Source organism: Mobula birostris, chromosome 18, assembly GCF_030028105.1.
Source record: "Mobula birostris isolate sMobBir1 chromosome 18, sMobBir1.hap1, whole genome shotgun sequence".
NCBI classification, from domain to species: Eukaryota; Metazoa; Chordata; class Chondrichthyes; order Myliobatiformes; family Myliobatidae; genus Mobula; species Mobula birostris.
In genome coordinates, this window is record NC_092387.1 from 16199683 (window position 1) to 16227390 (window position 27708).

The window sequence follows — 27708 nt, forward strand, 5'->3', positions numbered from 1 at the left end:
CCAGATCATAACTGGTGTTAATTAGAAACGCATACAAAATTATCGACTGAATTTCAATTTCAGTTCTAAGTGAGATCATGTTTCTCCAAACGTTAATTTTGTGGTTTTATCCATAATGAGATTGAATATATGTGGACCGATATTACTACTGATCAGAAATCCCTAATGAGTTTGAATATATGTGAATTGTGATCATTACTAATCAGAATGAACAATCCGTAATAGTGGAATTTTGAGCTTTCATTTTTATGAATGACTTTTGCACTAATGACGTATCGTTTTATTTACAAAGATGTGGATGAGTGTTCAAATGGAACACACAAGTGCAGTCCAACTGCTGAATGCATGAACACTGAGGGGTCTTATAAATGTACATGTAAAGAAGGTTACAGCGGCGATGGTGTGTTTTGCACTGGTAAGTCCAAAGATAGAATTCTACTTCTGCTTTGAGGAAATCCTGCACTACTTCATAGTTTATGACAATAATTAATTCTGTATGCTTATCCTTTGAAGTGCTAGATAATAGCCTTATTTCATTACATTCAACATTAAGAAGACAAATAAAAATTGTTACAACATCCATAGTTCTATTTGTCTTCCAGCTTCGGGCATTAATTAGTTTAAAGTTGTTCACCAAACTGAAGCTGAATAGTGATGTGAGGCCACTTAAAGGAGGTTACTGCAGATATAATCAAAGTTACAAAAATAAATAAGCAAAAGGAGAGAAAATAAAGTGAGTAGTTAAAATATGCTTCATTAAAATGGTAGAATTCTTTTGACAGGAGCATAAACACAAAATGCTGAAGTAATAAAACCACAGATTAGAGATGGTGGAGGAAGGACAGATACGGCAGCTAAGTACCACAAATGTAAATTAGAACTGTTGTGGGGCAAAGGTTAGCATTCACAACAGTGATTGAGCAGCAAAAACAATGTAGTTAAAATTTTGTATTAAGATGAGTTACAGTTAATAAAGATAGAATTCAACAGGATAGCAACGTAAAGATTGGATGAGCCTGGAGTTAACAAGATTGTGAGTTACAAGTATTTGTAGCGAACAAGTGGCATTCTGATGGATATAAAATTTGATATCATTAATAATAATAATAATAATAATAATAAAGATTAAATTGCAGATCCAATTAATGTAGACAGATTCTCCCCAGAATTAATATTTGTCACTCATGGGCAACACACCAAAATAGGTTATTTGCCAACCTCTTCTCTTCAAAGACATTATTACTTTAAATTTCATCTTTTAACTTCTATCACTAGAGAATAGCTAATCCTAAAATAACACACTCAAAATGCTGGAGGAACTCAGCAAGTCAGGCAGTATTTATGGAGCGGAATAAGCAATCCTTGTTTTGGGGTGAGACCGTTCATCAGGGACTTCCTGAGTTCCTCCAGCCTTTTATATATGTTGATCAAGATTTTCAGCATTTGCAGAATCTCTTGAAGTCAATTCCAAAATGTGTACAGAAACCTTTAAACCATAATTTAAAAACACGGCTCAATATTATCTTTTCTGAAACTATCACTAATGCATTTCTTCAGTGAATTGCTGTCCCATAAGCTTGTAAGATTCACAAAAAATTTATAACATATAAGGCCATTTGTCCCATCGTGTTTGTGCCAGACATAAAAATGTTCTCAAGGTTGATTCCATTTTCTAGCCTTAAATCTTAACCCAGCAATCATGGCTTTTCAAGTACGTCCATATGCTTTTTAAATGTTATGTGTTCCTGACTCTACTTCCTTTTTGGCTTAGGTCAAAGCCTTTGCATAATTAAGTGATCTAGATGGGAAATGTTAATGATGCTAAAAATGCTCTCATGCTGTGGATGGGAAGGAGAATATAGAACAGACTTCTCAGTCCTGAATGAGTGTTTTCTAAACAGGTAAAAGACTCTGTGACTGAAGTAAAAACATAAAATGCCAAAGTCATAAGAGCACATAGAATTTTTGTTGAGGAAACCAGGTGCATTGCTCTGGCATGTCAGTACATACAAGAAATCTGAATTACGTCTATTGCAAACCCAAGAGGGTTCGCAATTTGTGATAAGTATACATGAGACTGAATAATAAGCACCTTATCTTAATGCATTTCCAAAAAATGTTATTCGTTCCATTGTGCTAACCAATTTCCCTCTCTCCATACTGTCAGAATAAAATAAGTTCTTCAGGATTTGTTTGTACATAGAGGAGTTAAGTGTTTTTCCTCATGTCTTCTTTTCTTATATGACAGATATTGATGAATGTGCTGAAAATGTAAATTTTTGTGAGAATGGCCATTGCTTAAATGCACCTGGAGGTTACCGTTGTGAATGCGATATGGGCTTCACTCCATCTCTAGATGGCAGAGCATGTCAAGGTATGCATCATCTTCCTGTCTATACTTATTACTTCCTTCACCCTTTTCAGTCACTTAGTCAGCTATAGCCATAGTGTTAATTCCTGTCTTTCAGAAATTAACTGTTTTGCATTGTATCCTGCATCTCAAAGAGCTTTAATTATGACATGTATAACTTACATTTAAAAGAATGAACAGTCTAAATAGTTACTTTCAGTGAATTTCTCGTAATCTTTATTGCAGATATTGATGAGTGCTCGTTCTCTGACATTTGTGTGTTTGGAAGATGCCAGAATCTTCCAGGGCTCTTCCGATGCGAATGTGATTTGGGTTATGAGCTAGACAGGAGTGGAGGCAACTGCACAGGTAAAATGTTGCTTTCATTTGGTAAATGGTGTCATAATTATTTCTAAGATAATTGAACCACAAAATGGCTAATAAATGTTTCAAGTGATACTTTGGACATAACCAGAAAAAAAAAGTTTTGTTTGGATATCTATTTCAGATGTAAATGAATGTGCGGATCCAGTTAATTGTATTAATGGAATTTGTGTTAACACCCCTGGAAGCTACGTCTGCAACTGTCCATCTGAATTTGAACTGAACCCAACTGGTGTCGGGTGTGTTGGTATGTATCAAGTTTTTTTATCAGTCATTTGCTCTGAAGGCAGCAATAGTTCAGCATTATTCACAAAGTTATTGCAATCAGAGAAAAACTATACAATTATAAGGGAAGTTATCAATGATTTAAAATACCCTATACAATAGTTGTTGGATGTGGGTTGGATTTTGTGTGTAGAATAGTATTGAATATTACACAGAAGTTGAAGCATCCTTGCAGAAAATTCTGTGCAGGGCATGTTCATATTTTTCCTGATTTTCCTGAATTTTGAATCAACACAGGCTCAGATAACATTTTCTTTTTATTTGCTTTTGGGATCTGGGGATTACTGCCAAAGATAAAATTTATGGCCCATCCTGAATTTCCCTGAAAATGTTGTACTAGTGAGTCATATTCTTGAACTCTTGAGTTTCTTCTGGTATAGGTGCTCCCACCAATACTTTTGGAAAGCTTCTTGGTTTAGACTCAGTAAAAATTAAAAGTATATTTACAGGTTCAGGATGGTGTGTGACTTAAAAGGGAATCTGTAGATGATGATGTTCCCACGCATCTACTGCCCTTGTCACTTTTGGTGATAGAGGTCACGAGTTTGAGAAGTGTTGTCAGAGTGGCATAGCAAGTAGTAGCAATTGCATTTTGTTAACACTGTATACAGTGGTGAATGGAATGAATGATTAAGGGTGCTGGTTGGGGGTGCCTCAACTGGGTTATTTTGTCCTGGAGATCAAGTTTTGTTGGAGATTTGTTTATCCAAGTAAGTCAAGATTATTCCTTCCTGCTTCTGAATTGTGCCTTTCAGATTGTGGAAGGGCTTTCAGGTATCAGGAGATGGGTTAATTAATGCAGGGTACATCGCTTCTGGTCTCCTTGCAAAGAGGACTAGTTGAAATTCATGTTATTGAGTTGATATTGGTCCACTGCCTCCTCTTGTGTACCTCTGCTCCATCCGCCAAAAGCGGAACTTCCTGTTGGTCCAAGATTTTAATTCAGATTCCCATTCCAGTTCCAACATGTTGGTCCATGGCCTCCTCTTGTGCCACAGCAAGGCCACCCTCAGGATGGAGGAGCAACACCTTATATTCCGTCTGGGTAGCCTCCAACCTGAATATTGATTTCTCCTTACGGTTAAAAAAAAATTCCCTCCTCCTCCCCTCTTCTGTTCCCCAATCTGGCCTTGTAACTTTTCTCTACCTGCTTATCACCTGCCCTTGGTGCCCCTCCTCTTTCCATTTCTCCTATGGTCCACTCTCCTCTCCTATCAGATTCCTTCATCTCCACCTCTTTAACTTTCCCACCCATCTGGCTTCAACTGTTACCTTTTAGCTGTTCTTCTTTCCCTCCCACCCTTTTATTCTGGTGTCTTTCCCCTTCCTTTCCAGTCTAGACCTGAAACGTCAACTGTTCATTAATTTCCATGGATGTTGCCTGACCTGCGGAGCTCCTCCAGCATTTTGCTTTGGATTTCTAGCATCTGCAGGATTTCTTGTGTTTATTATTGAATTCACTTACTTAAGAATGGCATACATGGGTCCAGTGCATTAGAATTTAATTGTCTTATTAGAGCCCATTTCAAAGGTTTCAAAGGTATATTTAATGTCAGAGAAATGTATACAATATACATCCTGAAATACTTTTTCTTTGCAGCCACCACGAAAACAGAGGAGTGCCCCCAAAGAGTGAATGACAATTAAATGTTAGAACCCCACAGTCCCCACCAACTCCCCTCCCTCCTGTGCATAAACCACAGCAAAGCAATGATCCCCCCTCCCCCACCAGAAAAAATGCATTAGTACCCACCACCGAGCACTCAAGCATGCAGCAAAGCAGCAGCAAAGACACAGACTTGCAGTACCCTAAAGACTACTCGTACACCCAGCATTAGACATACCACAGTCTCGTCTCTTTTATTTCTTTCTCTCTCTCTTTCTCTCTCTTTTTCTCTCTCTCTCTCCCTCCCTCCCTCATAGGGGAGAAAGAGATGTTTCCGTTTCACAGTGAGAAGGGAGACATAACAAACAACTCACTGGTTTACCATGTTAATAGTCCGTCCTCTTTTTTTATAGTATAAAGGTTCAAAGGTTCATTTTATTATCAAAGTATGTATGTAGAATACAGCTCTGAGATTTGATTTCTCCTGTCTTCTCCAGATAGCCATAAAATAGAGAAGGCCATAGAAGCATTTGAAAGAAAGGCATCAATCCCCCCCACCACATGAAAAGAAAAGAAACAAAAACTCGCAAACCCCAAACCCACCCCCACAACCCCTCCTTCACATAAAACCTAACAGATCACCTACATGGAGAAACAAGAACATCAAATCCCAAAACCTCAGCTCCCTCCCTCCCACAAAAACATAATATATCACGCACACAAAGGTACAATAACAAGAACATCAAATTCCCAAACCCCAGAAAACTTAACAGATCACCCACATGGAGAAACAACACAAGCATCAAACACCAAACCCCAGCCCACCAATCAGCAACAAGAAAGAATGGTTTAAAATTCATAAGATAAACTAAAATTGTTAATTGTTTTGTTATTAGGTCTCTAGGTATACATCTTTCCAGTTGCAATTTAGAGCTGAAATTAATATCCAACTACAGGTCGACCTTTACTAATCCGACTACCTATAATCCGGCACTGATTTCAAATTTTCCATGCAACTGTAATTTCAAATTTCCCGGACCACCGTACCAATCTGCTGCGCATTGTTTTGGTTGCACTAGATCTGTTCACGTGTTGACCCGCTCTTGTAAGCACAGGCAGGCAATTCCTGTTTGTTTTCCTGCATTTATTAATATCATTTGCTCTTTTTTGGCCCCAATTATGGCCCCAGTGAGTAAAGGAAATGCACCTCCTGCTGTGAAGTGAAAACACCACACATTATCCATTAAAAATAAGGTTGAACTCTTGAAAAAACTGGACAGTGGTGTATAGGTGAAAAGCTTGTGCGAGTGTTACAACATTGGCTCTTCCACAGTGTACGATATAAAGAAACAGAAAGAAAAACTGCTACATTTTTTTGCTGATAGTGGCTCAAAGAAACAGATGTGCATAAGAAAAACAATGAAAGACGGAAGAAGTTCAGAACTAGATAAAGTGCTGATAATATGGTTTAATCTTCGTGTAAGTGAAGGTGTTGAACTATCTGGAGATATGGTGAAGGAACAAGCAAAGTGTTTCATGAAGAACTAACACTAGATTATGAGTGTGACTATAGTGAAGGCTGGCTTCATCGGTTCAAGCAGCATCACTGGCTTACAGTTTTGTGCAGTGTGTGGTGAAGAACGTTCAGCAGACAAGGAAGCAGCAGCAGAGTTTGTTGACAAGTTCGCCAAGTTAGTCTCCGATGAAAAATTAAGCCCTGAGCAGGTGTACAATGCTGATGAGACTGCTTTGTATTGGAGATGTACAGCAAGAAGAAAACTAACAGCAGCAGTTGCAGAATCACCAACAGGGTATAAGGCATCGAGAGATTGTGTGACTTTGCTAGGCTTCTCTAATGCTGCAGGAACCCACAGATGTAAGTTACTGTTCATAGGCAGAAGTTCACGTCCCAGGGCCTTCAAAGGTATGATGCAATTTCCTGTAATTTACCGTGCTAACAAAAACGGATGGATTACAACTAACATCACACTAGAATGGTTTGAAAATTATTTCGTTCCCGAAGCACGAGCTCACTGTGACTCTGTTGGCCTACACCACAACTGTAAGATAATGCTTCTTTTAGACAACTGTTCAGCACACCCGAAAGCAGAACTCCTGGTAAAAAACAATGTTTTTGGTATCTTCCTGCCACCTAACTGTGCGTCATTAATTCAACCCCTGGACAATGGCATATTACATTCTCTCAAGTCGAGGTACCTTTCCCTATTTATGAGGCGCCTTTTGAGTGCAGTTAATGCTGGCAGACCGGTAAAGGAATTTTTAAAGGATTTTAATATGAAAGAGATTATTTACTGTGCTGCTAATGCTTGGAAGTCTGTAGAGCCATCCACACTGAAGAATGGTTGGCATAGATTATGGCCAGGTTTAATGTTTGAGTCTGCACCTGGTGAAGACACTGGAAATGACTTTACAGGCTTTAGAGTTTCCAAGGAAAAACAGATTATGCATGAATTGCTTTCTTTTGCTCAAGAGCTAACTAGTTCTGCTGCCAAGGTTCAATGATGACAATGCTGAAGAATGGACGAATTGAACCTTGCATCAAGGTTCAATGATGACAATGCTGAAGAATGGACGAATATAGATGAGGATGAGCCTACTGACTCGGAAATTGTGCAGATGGTTGTACATCCAGAGAAGGAAGATATTGGAGGAGAAAACAGTGATGAAGATGAAGTTGTAGCAGAGAGACTTTCTATTGACAGGCTAATTAAGTTGACAGGTGAATTGTTGAAAGGATTAGAGCAACAAAGTGTTACAACTGAGCAAGAAGTAATAAGTTCTGCTGCAATAAGTAAAATGCTGCAGGATAAGCTAATCAGAGAAAGACCAAAATATACGAAACAGCTTACCTTGGAAGATATGTTCAAAAAAATTGCTAGAAAAAGTTCAACAGGGGTGCTAACACTTCAAAATCCAGTGCTATGAACTTCTGCTCACCCAGGTGTGCTGCCACCAACCAGTTTCAGCACCAGTTCCTGCTGCTTCACTCATTTTCAAGATGAAGATGTTGATGATCCTAACAACCCCACATTTGTAGACATGTAACTTTGCCTGAAGGTATATTAAAAGTCTCACCTTAGAAGTGGAAGCGCTCACCTTTTCTTTACAAGTTAATACCTGTACCCTTTATTTTATCTGTGTCTGTACAGTATATTCCTTTATTAAAATTTCACTTGCTAATCATTTAATATTTCTGTTTCATTATTATCTAACTTGTACTGATTTATATGATATTGTAAAGGTATGATGACGCGGTTAGCTATTGCTTAATGTCATCCTTCTGTAATCCAGCACTCCTCAGGTCCCAATGGTGCCGGATTAGTGAAGGTCGACCTGTACTATCATTCAATTTTCAGTTCTTCTTCAGTTTAAGGAAAATGGTAAACGTTGTTGTTCTCACTTAGATTTCCCTGTACAATTCTATAGAAACTATTTAGCCAGATTTTTCAGTTATGTAATATTTTCATAATGTAATAGTTATAGATTGTACTTATCTATGAAAACATTTATTGAAAATTGTGGAGAATGTGTTTCAAAGACATTTTCTTTCTAAGAGCCAGGTAGTATTCTCAATTGCAAAACAGAGAAATGTTTCATAGTGATGTGTTTTATAACATAGATCCTCGTTTGGGCAAGTGCTTCTTGGAGTATTTACTGCGCGGAGATAACACCCTTACTTGCAGTAATGAGATTGGAGTCGGAGTTTCAAGAGCATCTTGTTGCTGTTCTTTGGGCAGAGCCTGGGGCTTTCCATGTGAACTGTGCCCCTCTGTCAATTCATGTAAGTATTCAGTGTTTTGAGAATTTACTTTGAGGTAAAATCAGTCTTACAAAATGATTTGATATTATTAATGTGAGATCAGTTTATTGATAAATAATTTATTTTAACTACTGTTTAAAACGTTCTTCTTTAATATAGCTATTAAGTTATAAAATTAATTCTTGTGTGATTGAGATACATAAAAACAATTTCACTTCATTATAATCTGACTAAAGAGTGTCAATCTTAAGGATCCTAGCATAAAAGTAATTATTTTTCAATAGTATCGATGATATATTAATGAAGTATTTGATATTTAGGAGGAAAGACATAGAGTGCAGGATAATACCGATGAATTTATAAGATGGGCAATGCATTTGAAATTTAATCCTGCAAATGTGAGGTCATGCAGTTTGGAAGGGTTAATAAAAATAAAACACTCAATGAACAGTAGGGTCTCAGGTCGTTTGAGGAACAACACAATTTCATTGTACCAGCCCAGGGATCCATGAAAGTGACGTCACAGGTGGATCGTGTGGTAAAGATGTCACACATGATACTTGCCTTCATTAGCCAGGACATAGAATATAAGAGTAAGATGGTTATGGGACAACATCTGCCCACTGAGCACAGATCTGGTTGGCATTCTGTAGGAAAAATGTGGTTACACTGGATGAGTTTAGAGGAGATTCACCAGGATGGAATGTTCAGTTATGAGGAGAGACTGGATAGACCGTTTTTCATGGAGTGGAGGAGGCAGAGGGGGGAACCTGACAGAATACGAAATTATAAAGAATATTGATGCAGTCAATAGTAGGAAACTTTTCCCTATAGCAAAGGTATTTAAATCTAGATGTCATTGATTTATGGTATAAAAGGTTTGAAAGGAATTGGAGTAAGAACTTTTACACTCAGAGAGGGTTAGAGTCTAAAGCACACAGGCAGATGTGCTTGTCAGTCATGGTTGGCAGCTCATCTAGGAGAAAGAAAACACTGATCTCAAACTTGCACTGCCTTTCTGCTATACCCAGTCACCACCTATTAGGGTGGTGGAGGCAGGTTATTTTACAATGTTTAAGAAGTATCTAGACCAGTCTTAGTTAGCCAAGTGTGATTGGTACAGATAGTGGGCCAAAGGCATGTCACAGCCGGAAGGGAGTTGGGGGGGGGGGGGGGGGGAGTGCAAGGGTAGTGGGGAGAAGCTCTCACTACCTATTAAATTATTAAATGCACCTAATGGTATGCACCTCAAATACCCTCTGTCAACTAAATCCAGCTCCTGGCCTTCACGTATGGTTTAGCTACTAAGCCTGGCAGAGTCATTTTCTGGACAAGGACAAGGGGCAAAGGCTGATTACTGGTGTCTTAAAACCAGTTGCTTCATGCAGATGGGCTTGTCACCCATGGTTGGCAGCAAATCTAAGAGAAAGAAAACAGTGATCTCAAACATGCGCTGCCTTGCAGCTTTGCCCGCTCATGGGGATTGCTTCCGGGGTAAACCCTAAGGAAAAATACGGAGCATGAGTCCCAAAGAAAGTCCAATGTTGAGTTCAACACTGACTAGCGATTCCTACAATGTAGTTGGTACCAAACTTTATCTGTGTTTGCTGTTCCTTTGGATTCATCAGCTGTGTGGAAAGGAAGGATCTGCTGTATGGGCAACAGCTTGCTCTCCATGTCATATTTCCCTGGCTTGTGTATCGACTTAGGCATCTAGGGCGCAACATCCATGGTCAACCCCAACCAACGGGGAGCCACTATGTACCTGTAATCTGGGAAAAGATTAATTTTAATAATACCTTTAAACTCGATAATAAATTATGATGTACTGTATTGCAATGAAGTACCTTTTAAGCGTTTAATCATTGTTCAGATAAAGGAAGTTTAGCAGCCAATTTTTACACAGAAAGTTCCTACCACCACTGACAGCAATTTGATAATGACTGGATAACCCATTTCAGTGGTATTGAGTGAGGATATATTTCACTAAGCCACTAGGGACAACTCCCTTGCTCTTCCCAGTAGAGTGGGATGTAACCAAAATGGGCCTCAATTTAATATTATTCATAGAAAGCACCCCAGTTCTAATAATCTCTCAGTATGGCATGAGAATGTCAAAACTGAATTTTGTGATCTGAAGTGACTTGGAATACTACATTGTTCAAGTTAGAGTTAAGTAAACTTACAAAATTAACGAATTGGACCAAAGGGCCTGATTCCAAGTATGACTCTGACAATGGAAACAAAAACATAATTGATTAACCTAATAAAATTCAAGTTTCTCTGTGCTTGACAGTAAAGCTTAAAAGATAGAAAACCAGTGTTTGTATCACCGTTCCACAAGTAGTATATATGATTTATTCAGTGTAAGGAAATTTGCTAACTTTAAACATGTAATATTTAAAATTTATATTTAGCTGATAAACAACAAACAGAACTCCATTTTGTCTTGCAGCTGAATACAAAACTCTTTGTCCTGGAGGAGAAGGTTTTAGACCCAACCCTATCACAGTTATTTTGGAGGGTAATTTCTTCTAACTTTTTAAAATTAGATTTTGAATGTTACACCACGTGAACAATATATAATTTTATGTTATTGCTTTTAACAGATATTGATGAATGTAAAGAATTACCTGGACTCTGTCAAGAAGGGACATGTGTCAATACATTTGGGAGTTTCCAGTGTGAATGTCCACGTGGTTTCTATTTGAATGAAGAAACCAGAGTATGTGAAGGTATATTTACTGAAGTATTGTCATTCTTATAGCTTTAATATTTTTCTTTTGGTTTGTTTTTGTATTTGTGGAAGATAAGAAACTTTACATTGCTTACTTCAGAAATAGAATAGGTTATCAAACAGGATCTGAAGACAAGGAAAACTTGCAACAATAGATAGGAAACAAATAATATTCAGAGTAATCAGAGTTCATGCATTGAAACTAGACTTCTTCAGCGTTAGGAGATAAATATAGGATTTTATAGATCATACTGACATTGTGCTTGAGTAACTACCTGCAGTGTCACTAGTTGATTAGGGGCATACAGTACATTATGTTCCGCTGTATTGTGTACACGATCTCAGCTGTGCAGCTGCAGAAAAATGTTGAATAGCACTCATAAGGGAATTCCTACTATCTAATACTACCACAACTTTTCAAATTGGTATCATGAAATCAGTGAATCATAATATCTCACTGTAGACTGAGATAAGCTTTCATGTAGTTCTTATTGGTCAGTTGAAAAAGATATTCACAGGTGTAAGCTGGAGTTAAATGAGCTATTGTTATAAAAAAAAGATAGTTAGATAAGGTTATTTAGAATATTGTACCAAATCCTGGATTATTTTAAGAAGATATATATTTGTTTTGTATAGTTTGTAAATTGCAATTGCATTAATGATGAATTTTATTTAAATGGCTGGAATGCTGGAGAGACTACAGTATTTAATATTACCTATCCAGTTTCTACCTGTCCTAAAAGTGTAATGCTGATAATCACATTTTCACTTCCAAATTATATATAGTGTCCATTGTTTCTCAATTAAGAGAATATCACAATTTATGAATTACTGTGTATAACAAGTGCGGTTAGACCTTTTCAGGACACATGTATTAGTTTGTAAATTCAATGCAGATTTATGCATCTCAGAATATAAATTCAAAGCAAATTTACTGTTATGGGAGTCTGATGAGGCAGAGTACCTATACCAGAGATGTCAATTTCAAATAGTTTGCCATCTAAAAGCTTATCAAAAATGATTTCTGCTGCATTTACAAAGGTCAGTACACACCATAATTACTTTTCCCATTGACTTCCAGCAAGACAAGCCTTCTGTGGATGGTTAACATTCCCAATGCATGCTTGGCTTATATATGTGTCACAACCATAATGCAGAAAAAAGAGAAAACGGATTACATTGTCCTGACAGGTGTAATTATGCCATGTTTGATATGAGTAATTGATATAGCACTGAAAATAGAACTTCTAATATTGTAGTTTATATATTATATATTTACATAGAACATAGAAATCTACAGCATATTACAGGCCCTTCGGCCCACAATGTTGAGCCAACCATGTAACCTACTGTAGAAACTGCGTAGAATTACCCTACCACACGGCCCTCTATTTTTCTAAGCTCCACGTACCTATCTAAGAGTCTCTTCAGAGACCCTATTGTATCCGCCTCTATTCTAAAAATAGAAGTTATATGTTCTAACTATGCATTAAAATCCATAATTCTAATGGACTTTAGTATTTTACTCATTAATTTCCTACACTGTTGAAAAGAAGGAAGTAGTTCCTTCCTTCTTGCACCTCCTCTTCATTTCCACCACTGTCGTCAGCAGTGCATTCCACACACCCACCACTCTCTGTGTTAAAAATTTTCCCTGACATCCCTCTGTACCTGCTTCCAAGCACCTTAAAACTGTGTCCCCTCGTGTCAGCTATTTCAGCCCTGGGAAAAAACCTCCGGCTAGCCACACGATCAATGCCCCTCATCATCTTACACACCTCTACCAGCTCACCTCTCATCCTCCGTCGCTCCAAGGAGAAAAGGCCACGTTCACTCAACCTATTCTCATAAGGCATGCTTTCCAATATAGGCAACATTCTTGCAAATCTCCCCTGCACTCTTTCTATAGTATCCACATCTTTCCTGTAGTGAGGTGACCAGAACTGAATACAGTACTCCCAGTGGGGTCTGACTAAGGTCTTATATAGCTGTAACATTACCTCACGGCTGTTGAAACTAATCCCACGGTTGATGAAGGCCAACACACCATACGCCTTCTTAACAAAACTGTCAACCTGCATGGCAGCTTTGAGTGTCCTATAGACACAGACCCCCAGATCTCTCTGATCCTCCACACAAGCCTACACATATACACTAACCAATACACACATAATTGCACATACATACATATATGCACACATTTATACATATACACACACGCATATAAATACACATAAACAGATACACATATATATATGCATATATACATATTTATACACACTTATGCATGCACATCTACATACTCATATATGCATGTAAACACACATATATACACACATACACAGATACAAATACATATGCATGCACATACATATTTACACACACAGACGTACATACACATATACACACAAACATACATATATATATATATATACATGCACATATTCACACATGCACATTGACAGATTTATGCATATACCTATGTACAGACATATACACAATACATAGACACAAGGGCATGCATGTACATACATATACACTCATTCACATACATACATACACATACATACAAATATATATGCACAGAAATGTACTTCCGATTTTTTTTTTGCCACTGTGGTCAGGATGAGTAAAGAGCTCTGTCTGTTGCTTCCCCATCTTGATGATCCAAGTTTTTAATTCCAACACTGGCTTCCTTCATTTGATCATAAAATATTTTTTTTTTTACTGAGGGTATTATTAATGTTGAAAATCTCAGAGAAAATTAATTAAAAGGAGTTTGTACATCCTCACCATGGGATGCATAGGTTTTCTTCAGGTGTTCCAGTTTCTTCCCACAATACAAAGACATACCAGTTAGTAGGTTAATTAGCCATTGTAAATTGTCCCATGATTAGTCTAGGGTTAAATTCAGGGTTGCTGGGCAGCGCGGCTCAGAAGGTCGGAAGAGCCTATTCCGTGCGGTATCTCTAAATACGTTTGTAAATAAAAGAAACAGCCGGCTAAGAGAATAAGATGAGCCTGCCTGGCAGTTGTACATACAATAAATTTGGAGTCAGGTGTTTGATGTTACTACTGTACAAATTTACAATATGAACCAGCAGTAGGGAAGGCTTCAACACTGAAAACAGCAACCTGTATCTCAATATTAATTTCATCAATAGCAATAATATCAATATCCCTCCTTCAAATTGTTTATCAGAGAAATAAGAACTTTAACCAATGTGAAACAAGTTTTATTTATACTTGTTTAATTATTCTTTGCATTTTAGACCATAAGACATAGGAGCAAAATTAGGCCTTCTGCCCATCAAGTCTGCTCCACTATTCGATCACAACCCCATTCTACTGCCATCTCCCCATAACATTTGGTGTCCTTACTAATCAAGAACCAATCAACTTCTGCTTTAAATAAACCCAATGTCTTGGCCTCTGCCACCCTCTGGCTAAAGAAATTTACCCTTATCTCTGTTCTAAAGGGACATCTTTATATTCTGAAGCTGTCCCCTCTGGTCTTAGACCTCCACTATCGGAAACATTCTCTCCATGCCCACTCTATCTAGGCCTTACTGAATCAGATTGTAGATTTCAGTAAGATTCCCCCCCCCCCCCATTCTTCTAAACTCCAGTAAGTATGGGCCCAGAGCAAGTAAAGCTCCTTGTGCTTTAACCCTTTCATTCCAAGAATCATTCTTTTGAACCTCCTCTGAACTCCCTCCAATGCCAGCATATTCTTTCTTAGATAAGGGGCTCAAAATCGATCACTTTATAGGAATTATTTTCTGTGATCTTAAACATAATATGAAAAAATTAAGAAAATATTTAATATTGATCACAATTTACTTTCCATATAAGAGATCTAATATTGTTTCATTATCCAAGACATTTGTTCATTTGCATTTTTTCCAGACATTGATGAATGCATTAGCTCACCTGGTATTTGTGGTCCTGGTACATGTTTCAACACATTGGGAAATTATACCTGCATCTGTCCACCAGATTACATGCAGGTTAATGGTGGAAACAACTGTATGGGTAAGCATCTATCAAGTACTGTGTAGACAAGTAAGAAGCAACATTTTGTGTTAATAGTGAAGTTCGGCCATATTTAGTAGTAATCCTTCATGTTTAGTGATAGGTTTTAACCTTTCAATCTGCAGACATGAGAAAAAGCTATTGCTTCAAGAATTTCTACAGTGAAAATGGCACTTGTGATGGTGAACTAGCCTTCAACATGTCAAAGAAACTGTGCTGTTGTTCATACAACATCGGAAAAGCCTGGAACAGACCTTGCGAACAATGTCCTCTTCCCGTCACAAGTAATTTTTTTCTCTATCAGTTCAAAAATTTAGTATCAAATTTACATTGTTTATTGCATTGACATTTATGCTGAATCATATTTCAGATGAATATATTACTCTTTGTGGGAGTCAGAGACCTGGCTATATTATTGACATTACAACAGGACAACCAGTTGGTAAGATATCTCTTTATGTTTAAACATCAAGTTTTTGCATGATAAATACTCTTGAATAATATAATGATTTATAAGACAGTTATGTTTGTAGGAAAAAAAGTTAACGTATTTACTCTTGGCTCAGGAATTGCAGTTAGGGAGAGCATTACAAGTGGAGGCCCTGCATTATCATGGAGTTGGAATTAATGATTTAGCATTCTGATACTGCATGTTTTGAACTACAGAAAGGCATACTTCAGAAATTTAGGCAGTATTACAGTGACCTTCACAGCCAAATCATTGATAATGTATCCTATTATGTAAATAATTATGCTACTTTTTAGGATGCTATTCCAGTTATTAGTTATCAAGTTGTGCCAATAATTTTATTCAAATGGGACCATATCCTACAGAGTGTTGTGCTTCTGATTTTGTTATCATGTAATAAACTAAACAGATTCCTCTCGTCCTGAAATTTGTGGTTTTGTGGCAGCAGTCAATGCAGGCTTAAAAATTACTACAAGTTACAAAAATAAATAGTGCAAAAAATAACTAACAAGGTAGTGTTCATGGGTTCATGGACCATTCAGAAATCTGAGGGTGGTAGGGGAGAAGCTATTGTTAAAATTTTGAGTGTGGGACTTCAGGCTCCTGTATCACCTTGCTGATTCTAGTAATGCAAGGAGGATATATCCCAGATGGTAAAAGTCTATAATGATGGATGCCGTCTTCTTGAGGCACCATCTTTTGAAGATGTCCTCGATGGTGGGGAGGGTTGTGCCCATGATGGAATCCTTGCGATCCTGCATATTGCAGCCTCCATACCAGGCAGTGATGCAACAAGTCAGAACGCTCTTCACGATACATTTTAAGAAACTTGGTATATTCTTTGATGACATACCAAATCTCCTCAAACGCCTAATGAAGTAAAGCTGCTCTTGTGCCTTCTTCATGATTGAAACAATGTGCTGAAGTTAGGATAGATCCTCTGAGGTGTTTGTGCCCAAGAACTTGAAGCTGCTCACCTGTTCCACTGCTGAGCCCTCAACGTTCTCCTGACTTCCTTTTCTGAAGTCCACAATCAGTTCCTTATCCTTAGTGAGGTTGTTGTGACAACACTCAATCTATCTCACCAGCCTCCTCATCACTGTCTGAGATTCTGCCATCTCTCGGCTAAGGAGAGGAAATAGTAGGATTGCTTTGTAATCACTAATGGAAGATTAAATGTGGGTTCTGTTTAGCTCTGTTAGAATAACTAGCTGGTACTTTTTATTGATAGAACTCAATAGAGGCATAATGAACACAAAATATTAGAATATCACTGTGATGTTCAAGATGATACTGTTAGATGTTACTGTTCCACACGGTAGGCTTATTCAGAAAATTAGAAGGCATGGGATCCAGGGAAGTTTGGCCAGGTGGATTCAGAATTGGCTTGCCTGCAGAAGGCAGAGGGTGGTGGTGGAGGGAGTACATTCAGATTGGAGGATTGTGACTAGTGGTGTCCCACAAGGATCTGTTCTGGGACCTCTACTTTTCGTGATTTTTATTAACGACCTGGATGTGGGGGTAGAAGGGTGGGTTGGCAAGTTTGCAGACGACACAAAGGTTGGTGGTGTTGTAGATAGTGTAGGGGATTGTCAAAGATTGCAGAGAGACATTGATAGGATGCAGAAGTGGGCTGAGAAGTGGCAGGTGGAGTTCAACCCGGAGAAGTGTGAGGTGGTACACTTTGGAAGGACAAACTCCAAGGCAGAGTACAAAGTAAATGGCAGGATACTTGGTAGTGTGGAGGAGCAGAGGGATCTCGGGGTACATGTGCACAGATCCCTGAAAGTTGCCTCACAGGTGGATAGGGTAGTTAAGAAAGCTTATGGGATGTTAGCTTTCATAAATCGAGGGATAGAGTTTAAGAGTCGCGATGTAATGATGCAGCTCTATAAAACTCTGGTTAGGCCACACTTGGAGTATTGTGTCCATTTCTGGTCACCTCACTATAGGAAGGATGTGGAAGCATTGGAAAGGGTACAGAGGAGATTTACCAGGATGCTGCTTGGTTTAGAAAGTATGGATTATGATCAGAGATTAAGGGAGCTAGGGCTTTACTCTTTGGAGAGGAGGAGGATAAGAGGAGACATGATAGAGGTGTACAAGATAATAAGAGGAATAGATAGAGTGGATAGCCAGTGCCTCTTCCCCAGGGCACCACTGCTCAATACAAGAGGACATGGCTTTAAGGTAAGGGGTGGGAAGTTCAAGGGGGATATTAGAGGAAGGTTTTTTACTCAGAGAGTGGTTGGTGCGTGGAATGCACTGCCTGAGTCAGTGGTGGAGGCAGATACACTAGTGAAGTTTAAGAGACTATTAGACAGGTATATGGAGGAATCTAAGGTGGGGGCTTATATGGGAGGCAGGGTTTGAGGGTTGGCACAACATTGTGGGCCGAAGGGCCTGTACTGTGCTGTACTATTCTATGTTCTATGAGTGGACTATATGTCCTTTGGAACATGCTTCACCATTCAAAAAAAAATCATAGCTATTCTGCCTCAAATCCACTCCTCTCTGATCCCTGACAGGTAAGTCCAGGTAAACTTACATGGGGGGTTGAGAAGGCTGATGTGTATTTATTTCAGTGTAAGGACTATTACAGGTGAGGCAGTTAAACTTAAGGCTTGGGTTAGTACATAGAACTAAATGTTGCAGCCATTACAGAGATATGGCTGAGAGAAGGGCAAGAATGACAAGAGATAAGAGCCCATGGTATTATAGGAAAGATACTAGCATGGATAGAAGATTGGCTGACTGGCAGGAGGCAAAGAATGGGAATAAACAGTGCCTTTTGCAGTTTGCTGCCAGTATGGTAACTAGTGCAGTCCCACAGGGATCGATATTGAATCTGCTTCTTTTCACGTTATGTGTTAATGATTTGTGTGACGGAATTGTTGGCTTTGTGGCGAAGTTTGCGAACGATATGAAGATAGGTGGAGAGGCATGTAGTGTTGAAGAAGGAGAGAGTCTGAAGAAGGACTTAAACAGATTAGGAAAATGGGAAAAGAGTTGGCAGATGGAATATAGTGTATAGTCATAGACTATTTCCTAAATGGGGAGAAAATTCAGAAATTAAAGAGCAAAGGGACTTGAGAATCCTCATCTAGGATTCCTAAAGGTTAACTAGCAGGTTGAGTCAGTGGTAAGAAAGGAAAATGCAATATTAACATTCATTTCGAGAGGACTAAAGTATAAAAACAAGGATGTGATGCTGAGGCTTTATAAGACATTGGTCTGACTGCACTTGAGTACTGTGAGCAGTAGTGGGCCCCTTACCAAAGAAAGGATGTGCTGGCATTGAGAGGGTCCAGAAGAGGTTCACAAGAATGATTCCAGGAATGAAAGGGTTAATGTATGAAGCGATTAGGCTCCTTCTGGGTCAGTAGTAGCTGGAGTTTAGAAGAATGGGGTGGAGGAGGATCTTATTGAAACCTATTCAATATTGAAAGACCTAAATAGAGTGAATGTGGAGAGGTTGTTTCCTATAGTGGAGGAGTCTAGGGCCAGAGGATACAGCCTCAGGACAGAAGATGAGGAGGAATTTCTTTAACCAGAGAGTGATAATCAGTGAAATACATTGCCACAGACAGCTGTGGAGACCAAGTGATTGAGTATATTTAAAATGAAGGTCGGTAGGTTCTTGATCAGTAAGAGCGTCAATGGGGAGAAGACAGGAGAATGGGGCTGAGGGGTATAACAAATGAGCCATAATGGAATGGTGGAGCAGACTCAATGGGCCAAGCGGCCTTAGTCTGCCCTTATGTCTTATGATCTTATAGTCTTATGGCGGTAAAAGCAACAGGGTAGATATAGTGAGTACTTTAATTACTCCGGTATTGACTGGACTCCCTTACGGCAAAAGAATTTTAGGATGTATATTGTATACATTTCTCTGACATTAAATGTGCCTATTGAACCTATTGAAGGCTTAAATGGGCTTTGTACAGTGGAGCTCATAACTCACAAATTTTTTGAGGAGGTGACAGAGGGGAGGGCAGTGGAAGTTGTATACATGGACTTCAGCAAAGTTTTCCACAAGATGCACAAATTCAGGCTCATGGGATCCATGGAACTCAGCAGAATGGATTCAGAATTGGCTTGGCAATGGAACTATTAGCCTAGAAGACAAAGTGTGGTGATGGATAACTATTCCAACTGGAGGTCTGTTTCTAGTGGTGCTCTACAGTGGTTGGTGCAAGGACTTTTGTTGTATATATCAACAGGATATAGACCAGTAGTTAAAGCGGGCAGAGAAATGACAGATGGAATTTAATCCAGACAACTGTGAGGTGTTAACCTTTGGAAAGTTAAATGTAAGATGAAAGTATGCAGCAAAGTACAAGGCCCTTGGTATAAGGTACCAATATTTTCGCTGTAGGCACACTCTCCCAGTTCAAAGAGCCTGGATCCTTCTTCAGTGAATTGAAGCAAGGTTTCTGGGTCAAGGAAACATTGATGTATAGATGGATCTTGGAGATGGACTATAGCTCTCACAGAGGGAAGTAAATAGGGTAGCAAAGAAAGTGTACAGAACGTTTGCCCTTTTGTCAAGGTGTGGAGTGTAAAAGTTGAGAAGTCATATTGCAGCTGGAAAATACTTTGGTTAGACCATATTTGGCATATTGTGTGCAGTTCTGGTTACCACATTACAGGAAGAATGTGGAGACTTTAGGGACCATGTTTTCACCAGGCTGTTGACTGAATTAGAAAACATTAGCTATAAGAAAGGGTAGGACAAACTTGGATTGTTTTCATAAACAGAGGAGATTCTGCAGGTGCTGAAAATCTTGAGCAACACAAAAATGATGTTTCAGGCCGAGACTCATGCTGCCAGACCTGCTGAATTCCTTCAGCATTTTATGTGTGTTGGATTACTTTTTTCTGGAGCTTTGGAGGCTGACGGGTGATCTGATAGACATTTATACAATTCTGAGAGGCACAGATAGTCAAAGTCCTTTTCCCATAGTGGTAATATCAGTTATAGTGGGGGTAGTTTTAAGATGAGAGAGGAAAAATTTAAAGGAGATGCGTGGGTCAAGTTTGTGTTTTTTTACACAGAGTGGTAAATGCCTGGAACATGCTGTCAGGCTGACAGTGAACAGACATGTGAACAAGTTTGGAATGGAGGGATATAGATCATGTGCAGGCAAATAGGACTATTTTAAATTGACATCCTTATCAGCACAGACATTGTGAGCCACAGGGCTGTATGATTTTATGTTCTAAAAGGAAATAGATAGAAGAAAATTAGCAAAAGAAAAGTCTGAAGCATAACTGGGACACGGAAAACATGGGTTTCTCTTCCATTGAAGGCATACAGGAGTGAGATATACCAACTTGTTGAGTGGTGCCGGCATGCACTCAACATCAGTAAGACCAAAGAGCTGATTGTGAATTTTAGAGAGTAAGACGAGGGAACGCACACCAATACTTATAGAGGTAGCAGAAGTGGAGAGAGTGAGAAATTTCAAGTTCCTGGGTGTTAATCTCTCGACCTAACCTAGTCCCAGCATATCAATGCAGTTATAAAGAAGGCAAAACAACAACTTTGTTTCATAAGGAGTTTGAGGAGATTTGGAATGACACCTAAAACACTCAAAATATCTGCAGATGTACCATGGAGAGCATTTTGACTAGCTGCATCACCATCTGGTATGGGGGGCTACTGCACCAGATCGAAGTAAGCTGCAGAATGGCAAAATTAGTCAGCTCCATCATGAGTACTAGCCTCCTTAGTATCCAAGACATCTTCAAGGAGTAGTGCCTCAGAAAAGTGGCCACTATCATCAAGGACCCCCACCACTCAGGACATGCCCTCTTGTCATTGTTATCATCAAGAAGGATGTACAAAATCTTGAAGGCACACACTCAGCAACTCAGGAACATCTTGTTTCCCTCTGCTATCCAATTTCTGAATGGATATTGAACCCATGAACCCTACCTTATTTATGTTTTTGCACTACTTATTTAATTTAACTATTTGATATATGTATCTCTGGAACAGGTCAAAAGCCTTAAGTTCCTTGGGGTCAATATCACAAATGACCTGACTTGGTCCAACCAAGCAGAGTCCACTGCCAAGAAGGCCCACCAACGCCTTTACTTCCTGAGGAAACTAAAGAAATTTGGCCTGTCCCCTAAAACCCTCACTAATTTTTATAGATGCACTGTAGAAAGTATTCTTCTAAGGTGCATCACAACCTGGTATGGAAGTTGCCCTGTTCAAGACCGGAAGAAGTTGCAGAAGATTGTGAACACAGCCCAGCACATCACACAAACCAATCTTCCATCTTTGGACTCACTTTACACCACAGGCTGTTGGAGCAGTGCTACCAGGATAATCAAGGACACGACCCACCCAGCCAACACACTTCGTCCCTCTTCCCTCCGGGAGAAGGCTCAGGAGCTTGAAGACTCGTACGGCCAGATTTGGGAACAGCTTCTTTCCAACTGTGATAAGACTGCTGAACGGATCCTGACCCGGATCTGGGCCGTACCCTCCAAGTATCCAGACCTGCCTCTCGGTTTTTTTGCACTACCTTACTTTCGCTTTTCTATTTTCTATTTATGATTTATAATTTAAATTTTTAATATTTACTATCGATTTGTACTCCAGGGAGCGCAAAGCGCAGAATCAAATACGGCTGTGATGATTGTACGCTCTAGTATCGTTTGGCAACAATAAGGTGTGTGTGTATGTATGTATGTGTGTGTGTGTGTGTGTGTATATATATATATATATATATATATATATATATATATATACTTACTATAATTCACAGTTTTTTTTCCTCATCATGTATTGCATTGTACTGCTGCCGCAAAGTTAACAAATTTCACGACATAGGTTGGTGATATTAAACCTGATTCTGATTCATTGTGAGAGAAGTGAAGATAAAGGAAAATCAATGAAAGATGGATAATACTGGATACACATAGCAGGCCAGGGTGCAGCTCTGGGAAGAGAAACAATTAACGTTTCAGGTCAGAGACACTCAAGAACATTTACTCTGTATCTCTGACAACAGATGCTGACTAACTTCCTGGATGTTTCCAGCATTTTCGGTTTTTATACTCATTACAGTGCGGCTAAAAGTCAGTTAATTAAGTTTTCACTTGAGAAATACTTGCATGGCTTTCCAGAAGTTGCGCTAAACTCTAGAAAGCAATAATTGTCCAGTAGCTGAATAACATAAGTAAAAGAAAACATTTTTAGAAACATATGGAACTTACTCCCTTCTTTAGCTCTGACAGTGTTTCTAAAATGTTTTGTTTAATGTACAAATCAAAGTTTCAGTACTAAAACTAACTCTACATTTGCTTTTGAAGTTCCTTGTATCTTTAGCCCATATCCTTCAGGAAACACTAGTGTCTCTTATGGGGAATATTAAATGTTAATAACAACACATATTTTAAATATTCAAAGGTTTGTGCACTTTTACTGAAAATATTTCCATGAATATGAAACTGGCTTCTTCATACTCTTTCAGAATACAGAAAAATATACCTCTATATAATTCGTCCACAAAGTTAACATGCAGATATGCTTTTATGCAGACATTGATGAATGTCGAATGATTCCTGGTATTTGTGCTAATGGTGTCTGCATAAACCAGCTTGGAAGCTTCCGTTGTGAATGTCCTATGGGATTTCAATATAATGATCAACTGATTAGCTGTGAAGGTAAGAAAGAAATGCTTCTGATTTGGAAAGTCATCTGTTACAATAGCTTTCTGTAGTTTATTTATAAGTAAATTAAATAGTCTTCTCTAGTTTACCCACTTAGCTAATTTTCTTCACTCCCAGTATGATTCCAGTAAAATTCAGTTGCCCCATCTTTAAATCATTTATCTCAAATGCTTTAAAATATTACTCTTCAAAACTGATTTGGAAAATATCTGTTTCAACTATTATGTCAAAGTTTTGCTAAATAGCACTTTGTTCACTCAGATATGGATGAATGTCAGAATGGGCCACTGTGTCAACAGAATGCTGACTGCATTAACACACCTGGCAGCTATCGCTGTGAATGTTCGCGAGGTTACCGGCTGACTTCAACAGGGCATTGTGTGGGTAAGTAATCAGTGCTGAAATCTAAATATAGCTGTGTTTTTTCAAGTAGAAAATTGCTTTCTTGCTATCAGATTGATTTCCTTTTTTTCCCTTGAAGTGAAAAGTCAAGGTTTCAAAAATATATTTTGAACCCTGTGACATATGTAGATTAATTGTTATGTTAGCCTTATCATAAAAACCTGAATTATGGTTTTGGAGCAAAATAAACAAAAGCGCAAGATGTTTACATGTGAATTACAATAACACATTCTGAAATAAAAGGAAGTACTAATTTCCTGTCATTATTTTCATTTCTGCATGTTGCTGAGGGGAAATAGATTTATGGTAATTGAAAACTATCAGTAGGAAGGTCAGAATGTTTCAAACGAGACCATTAAAACGTTCCAAAATAATACACAGGGGAAAATGATTAACACATTAAAAGCCTACTAAAGTATTTGTTGTGCCAAGTATACACAATAATGAATGTTCTGTAGAATAGCTCAGGATTTGTATAATAAAAAAGAAAACATCCTTCCAATATTTTAGTTGATTAGTTTGGGGAAACAGAAATCAGTGCCTCTTGTATTGGTTTTCAGGAGAGATGTTCATAGGTCATTTGTTTGTTCCATCCATTGTTGATTTGAAATGAGCTGTTTATTAATTGATTAATTTTCATCCATGTTTGGAATTATTTTTTCCCTTCATCACAAGTGCTACAATAAGTAGAATCTATACTATTTACAAACCTCCAAAACATTAAAACCTATAACATTTCTCTTACAATCCATTTGCTCCACTTGCTTTAAACTATTGAACAGGCTATTTCTACGGTCATAGTCATAGTCATACTTTATTGATTCCAAGGGAAATTGGTTTTCGTTACAGTTGCACCATAATTAATTAAATAGTAATATGTAAATTATGCCAGGAAATAAGTCCAGGACCGGCCAGGCAGCATCTCTAGGAAGAGGTACAGTTGACGTTTTGGGCCAGGACCCTTCATCAGGACTAACTGAAGGAAGAGCTAGTAAGAGATTTGAAAGTGGGAGGGGGAGGGGGAGGGGGAGATCCAAAATGATAGGAGAAGACAGGAGGGGGAGGGATGGAGCCAAGAGCTGGACAGATGATTGGCAAAAGGGATATGAGAGGATCATGGGACAGGAGGCCCAGGGAGAAGGAAAGGGGGGGGGGGGACCCAGAGGATGGGCAAGGGGTATAAGTCAGAGGGACAGAGGGAGACAAAGAAGAGTGAGAGAGAAAGAAGGTGTGTATATAAATAACGGATGGGGTACAAGGGGGAGGTGGGGCATTAGCGGAAGTTAGAGAAGTCAATGTTCGTGCCATGGATAGACATATCAGAATGATGGCATGAACATTGACCTCTCTAACTTCCACTAATGCCCCACCTCCCCCTCATACCCCATCCGTTATTTATTTATATACACACATTCTTTCTCTCTCTCTCTCTCTCTCCTTTTTCTCCGTCTGTCCCTCTGACTATACTCCTTGCCCATCCTCTGGGTTTTCCCCCCCTCCCCCTTTTCCTTCTCCCTGGGCCTCCTGTCCCATGATCCTCTCATATCCCTGTCCAACTCTTGGCTCCATCCCTCCCCCTCCTGTCTTCTCCTATCATTTTGGATCTCCCCCTCCCCCTCCCACTTTCAAATCTCTTACTAGCTCTTCCTTCAGTTAGTCCTAACGAAGGGTCTCGGCCCGAAACGTCAACTGTACCTCTTCCTAGAGATGCTGCATTCACCAGCAACTTTGATGTGTGTTGCTTGAATTTCCAGCATCTGCAGAATTCTTCGTGTTTGCCAGGACCGGCCTATTGGCTCAGGGTGTCTGACCCTCCAAGGGAGGAGTTGTAAAGTTTGATGGCCACAGGCAGGAATGACTTCCTATGACGCTCAGTGTTGCGTCTTGGTGGAATGAGTCTCTGGCTGAATGTACTCCTGTGCCCAACCAGTCCATTATGTAGTGGATGGGAGACATTGTCCAAGATGGCATGTAAGTTGGACAGCATCCTCTTTTCAGACACCACCGTCAGAGAGTCCAGTTCCATCCCCACAACATCACTGGCCTTACGAATGAGTTTGTTGATCCTGTTGGTGTCTGCAACCGTCAGTCTGCTGCCCCAGCACACAACAGCAAACATGATAACATTGGCTACCACAGACTTGTAGAACATCCTCAGTATAGTTCGACAGATGTTAAAGGACCTCAGTCTCCTCAGGAAATAGAGACAGCTCTGACCCTTCTTGTAGACAGCCTCAGTGTTCTTTGACCAGTCCAGTTTATTGTCAATTCGTATCCCCAGGTATTTGTAATCCTCCACCATGTCCACACTGACCCCCTGGATGGAAACAGGGGTCACCGGTGCCTTAGCCCTCCTCAGGTCTACCACCAGCTCCTTAGTCTTTTTCACATTAAGCTGAAGGTAATTCTGCTCACACCATGCGACAAAGTTTCCTACCGTAGCCCTATAGATTTAAGTTTAATTTTGTTATTTAGAGTAACATACTTTGAATTTGTCTTAATCTAGTAACACATCAGCAATGAGCTAGCTAACTAAGCTTTATTATTTTGAATTGTTTCAAAATGAAATATTACGTAGTAACAATGAGTATAATTTTGGAATAAATTTAAAATGTTATCTTGCATTTTCTTTCCACATGCTGCTTGACCTGCTGAGAGTTTCTGGCATATTCTATTAATATTTCAGATTTACATCTTCTGCAGTTTCATGGTTTGCATAATTTTCAGGATTTTTCTGTATTCACAACACATTTAATTTGGAAATATACGCAAGTTAATGATTTCACAGAAAGCAAAATCAGATAATTTTCATGTTTTTATGCTAATGGCAATAAATCACAGTGATCCTCTCTCCTTTGTGTACCATTAATTATAGTCTATGTGTAATGTACAATAAAACAGCAAATATTGGAAATAAGGGCTATCAAAATATGAAAATAACAAAGCTACTTAATATTGGAACCAAAATTTTTGAGTAAAATTGTTTTCTGCTTAAAATGTTATTCACTGTCCACTTTTCAGATATTGACTGGTCTGTATTTTTTTAGTTTTTATTTCAGATACTTGGTAATTAAAATCTTTCACTTCAGTGTTCTGAATTAGGTTACTTGCTGTAAGTATTAATACTCTGTCTGGTACCTTTTAGAAATTTCCTTCCTTTTGCCCACACAGATCGTAATGAATGTCATGATATCCCTAATGTTTGTAGTCACGGTCAGTGCATTGACACAGCTGGAAGTTACCATTGCATCTGCCGGAATGGCTTCAAAGCAACTCCGGATAACACTATGTGCATGGGTAAGTAAACTGTTGACAGAATGCGAGCACATAGCAAAAACCTGCAAGCATTCAGTGAATAATTTTTCTTCTGTTAAAATCTAATTAATTATATTTAATTCACATGTAAGATCAATTAGATAAATGGGTTTAAATCTGCCACATTTCAGTTTATGTTTTATCCAGTTTTCTGATTGGATTTCTACTGACCAGTTAATTATCCTAGTTACTGAGTAGTTCATGCATTTCTTAATTTTTGCATTCCTGGTGGAACTATCTGTCTGTATTAAATGATGAAGGGTCCAGTATAAGTTTTGTTTCTCACTGAACAGATCGAATGTCTGAGTATTTTTAGATTTTTAGAGATACTGCACAGAACAGGCCACGCCACCCGGAAACCCACCCATTTAACCCTAACCTAATCATAGGATGATTTAAATGACCAATGAACCTACTAACCAGTATGTCTTTGGACTGTGGGAAGAGACCAGAGTACCCGGAGGAAACCCATGTGGTCATGGAGAGAACATACAAACTCATTGCCTGTGGTGCAGGAATTGAATTTTGACATTTGATGCCTCAAGCTGTAATAGCGTAGCGGTTGGCATTCTTATGGGCGACCTTAATATTTACATCTAAACCAGGAAAAGTCTTTTCAACTCTTTCTACACAATTTTTTATTGCCTACTGCAAC

The 27708-nt window shown here is 38.8% G+C and overlaps 1 protein-coding gene across 1 annotated transcript in view; it reads left to right on the forward strand.

Moving 5' to 3' along the window:
• LOC140211971 (fibrillin-1-like) overlaps positions 1–27708 on the forward strand; it is a 460859-nt gene that overhangs the window by 325811 nt on the left and 107340 nt on the right. Inside the window, exons 33-45 of the mRNA XM_072282261.1 lie at positions 293–415; positions 2249–2374; positions 2597–2719; positions 2859–2981; positions 8266–8427; positions 10862–10930; positions 11016–11141; positions 15053–15178; positions 15304–15462; positions 15549–15620; positions 23205–23330; positions 23598–23720; positions 26910–27035. Coding sequence (XP_072138362.1) covers positions 293–415; positions 2249–2374; positions 2597–2719; positions 2859–2981; positions 8266–8427; positions 10862–10930; positions 11016–11141; positions 15053–15178; positions 15304–15462; positions 15549–15620; positions 23205–23330; positions 23598–23720; positions 26910–27035 — 1584 coding nt within the window. The remainder of the gene's footprint in view (positions 1–292; positions 416–2248; positions 2375–2596; positions 2720–2858; positions 2982–8265; positions 8428–10861; positions 10931–11015; positions 11142–15052; positions 15179–15303; positions 15463–15548; positions 15621–23204; positions 23331–23597; positions 23721–26909; positions 27036–27708) is intronic.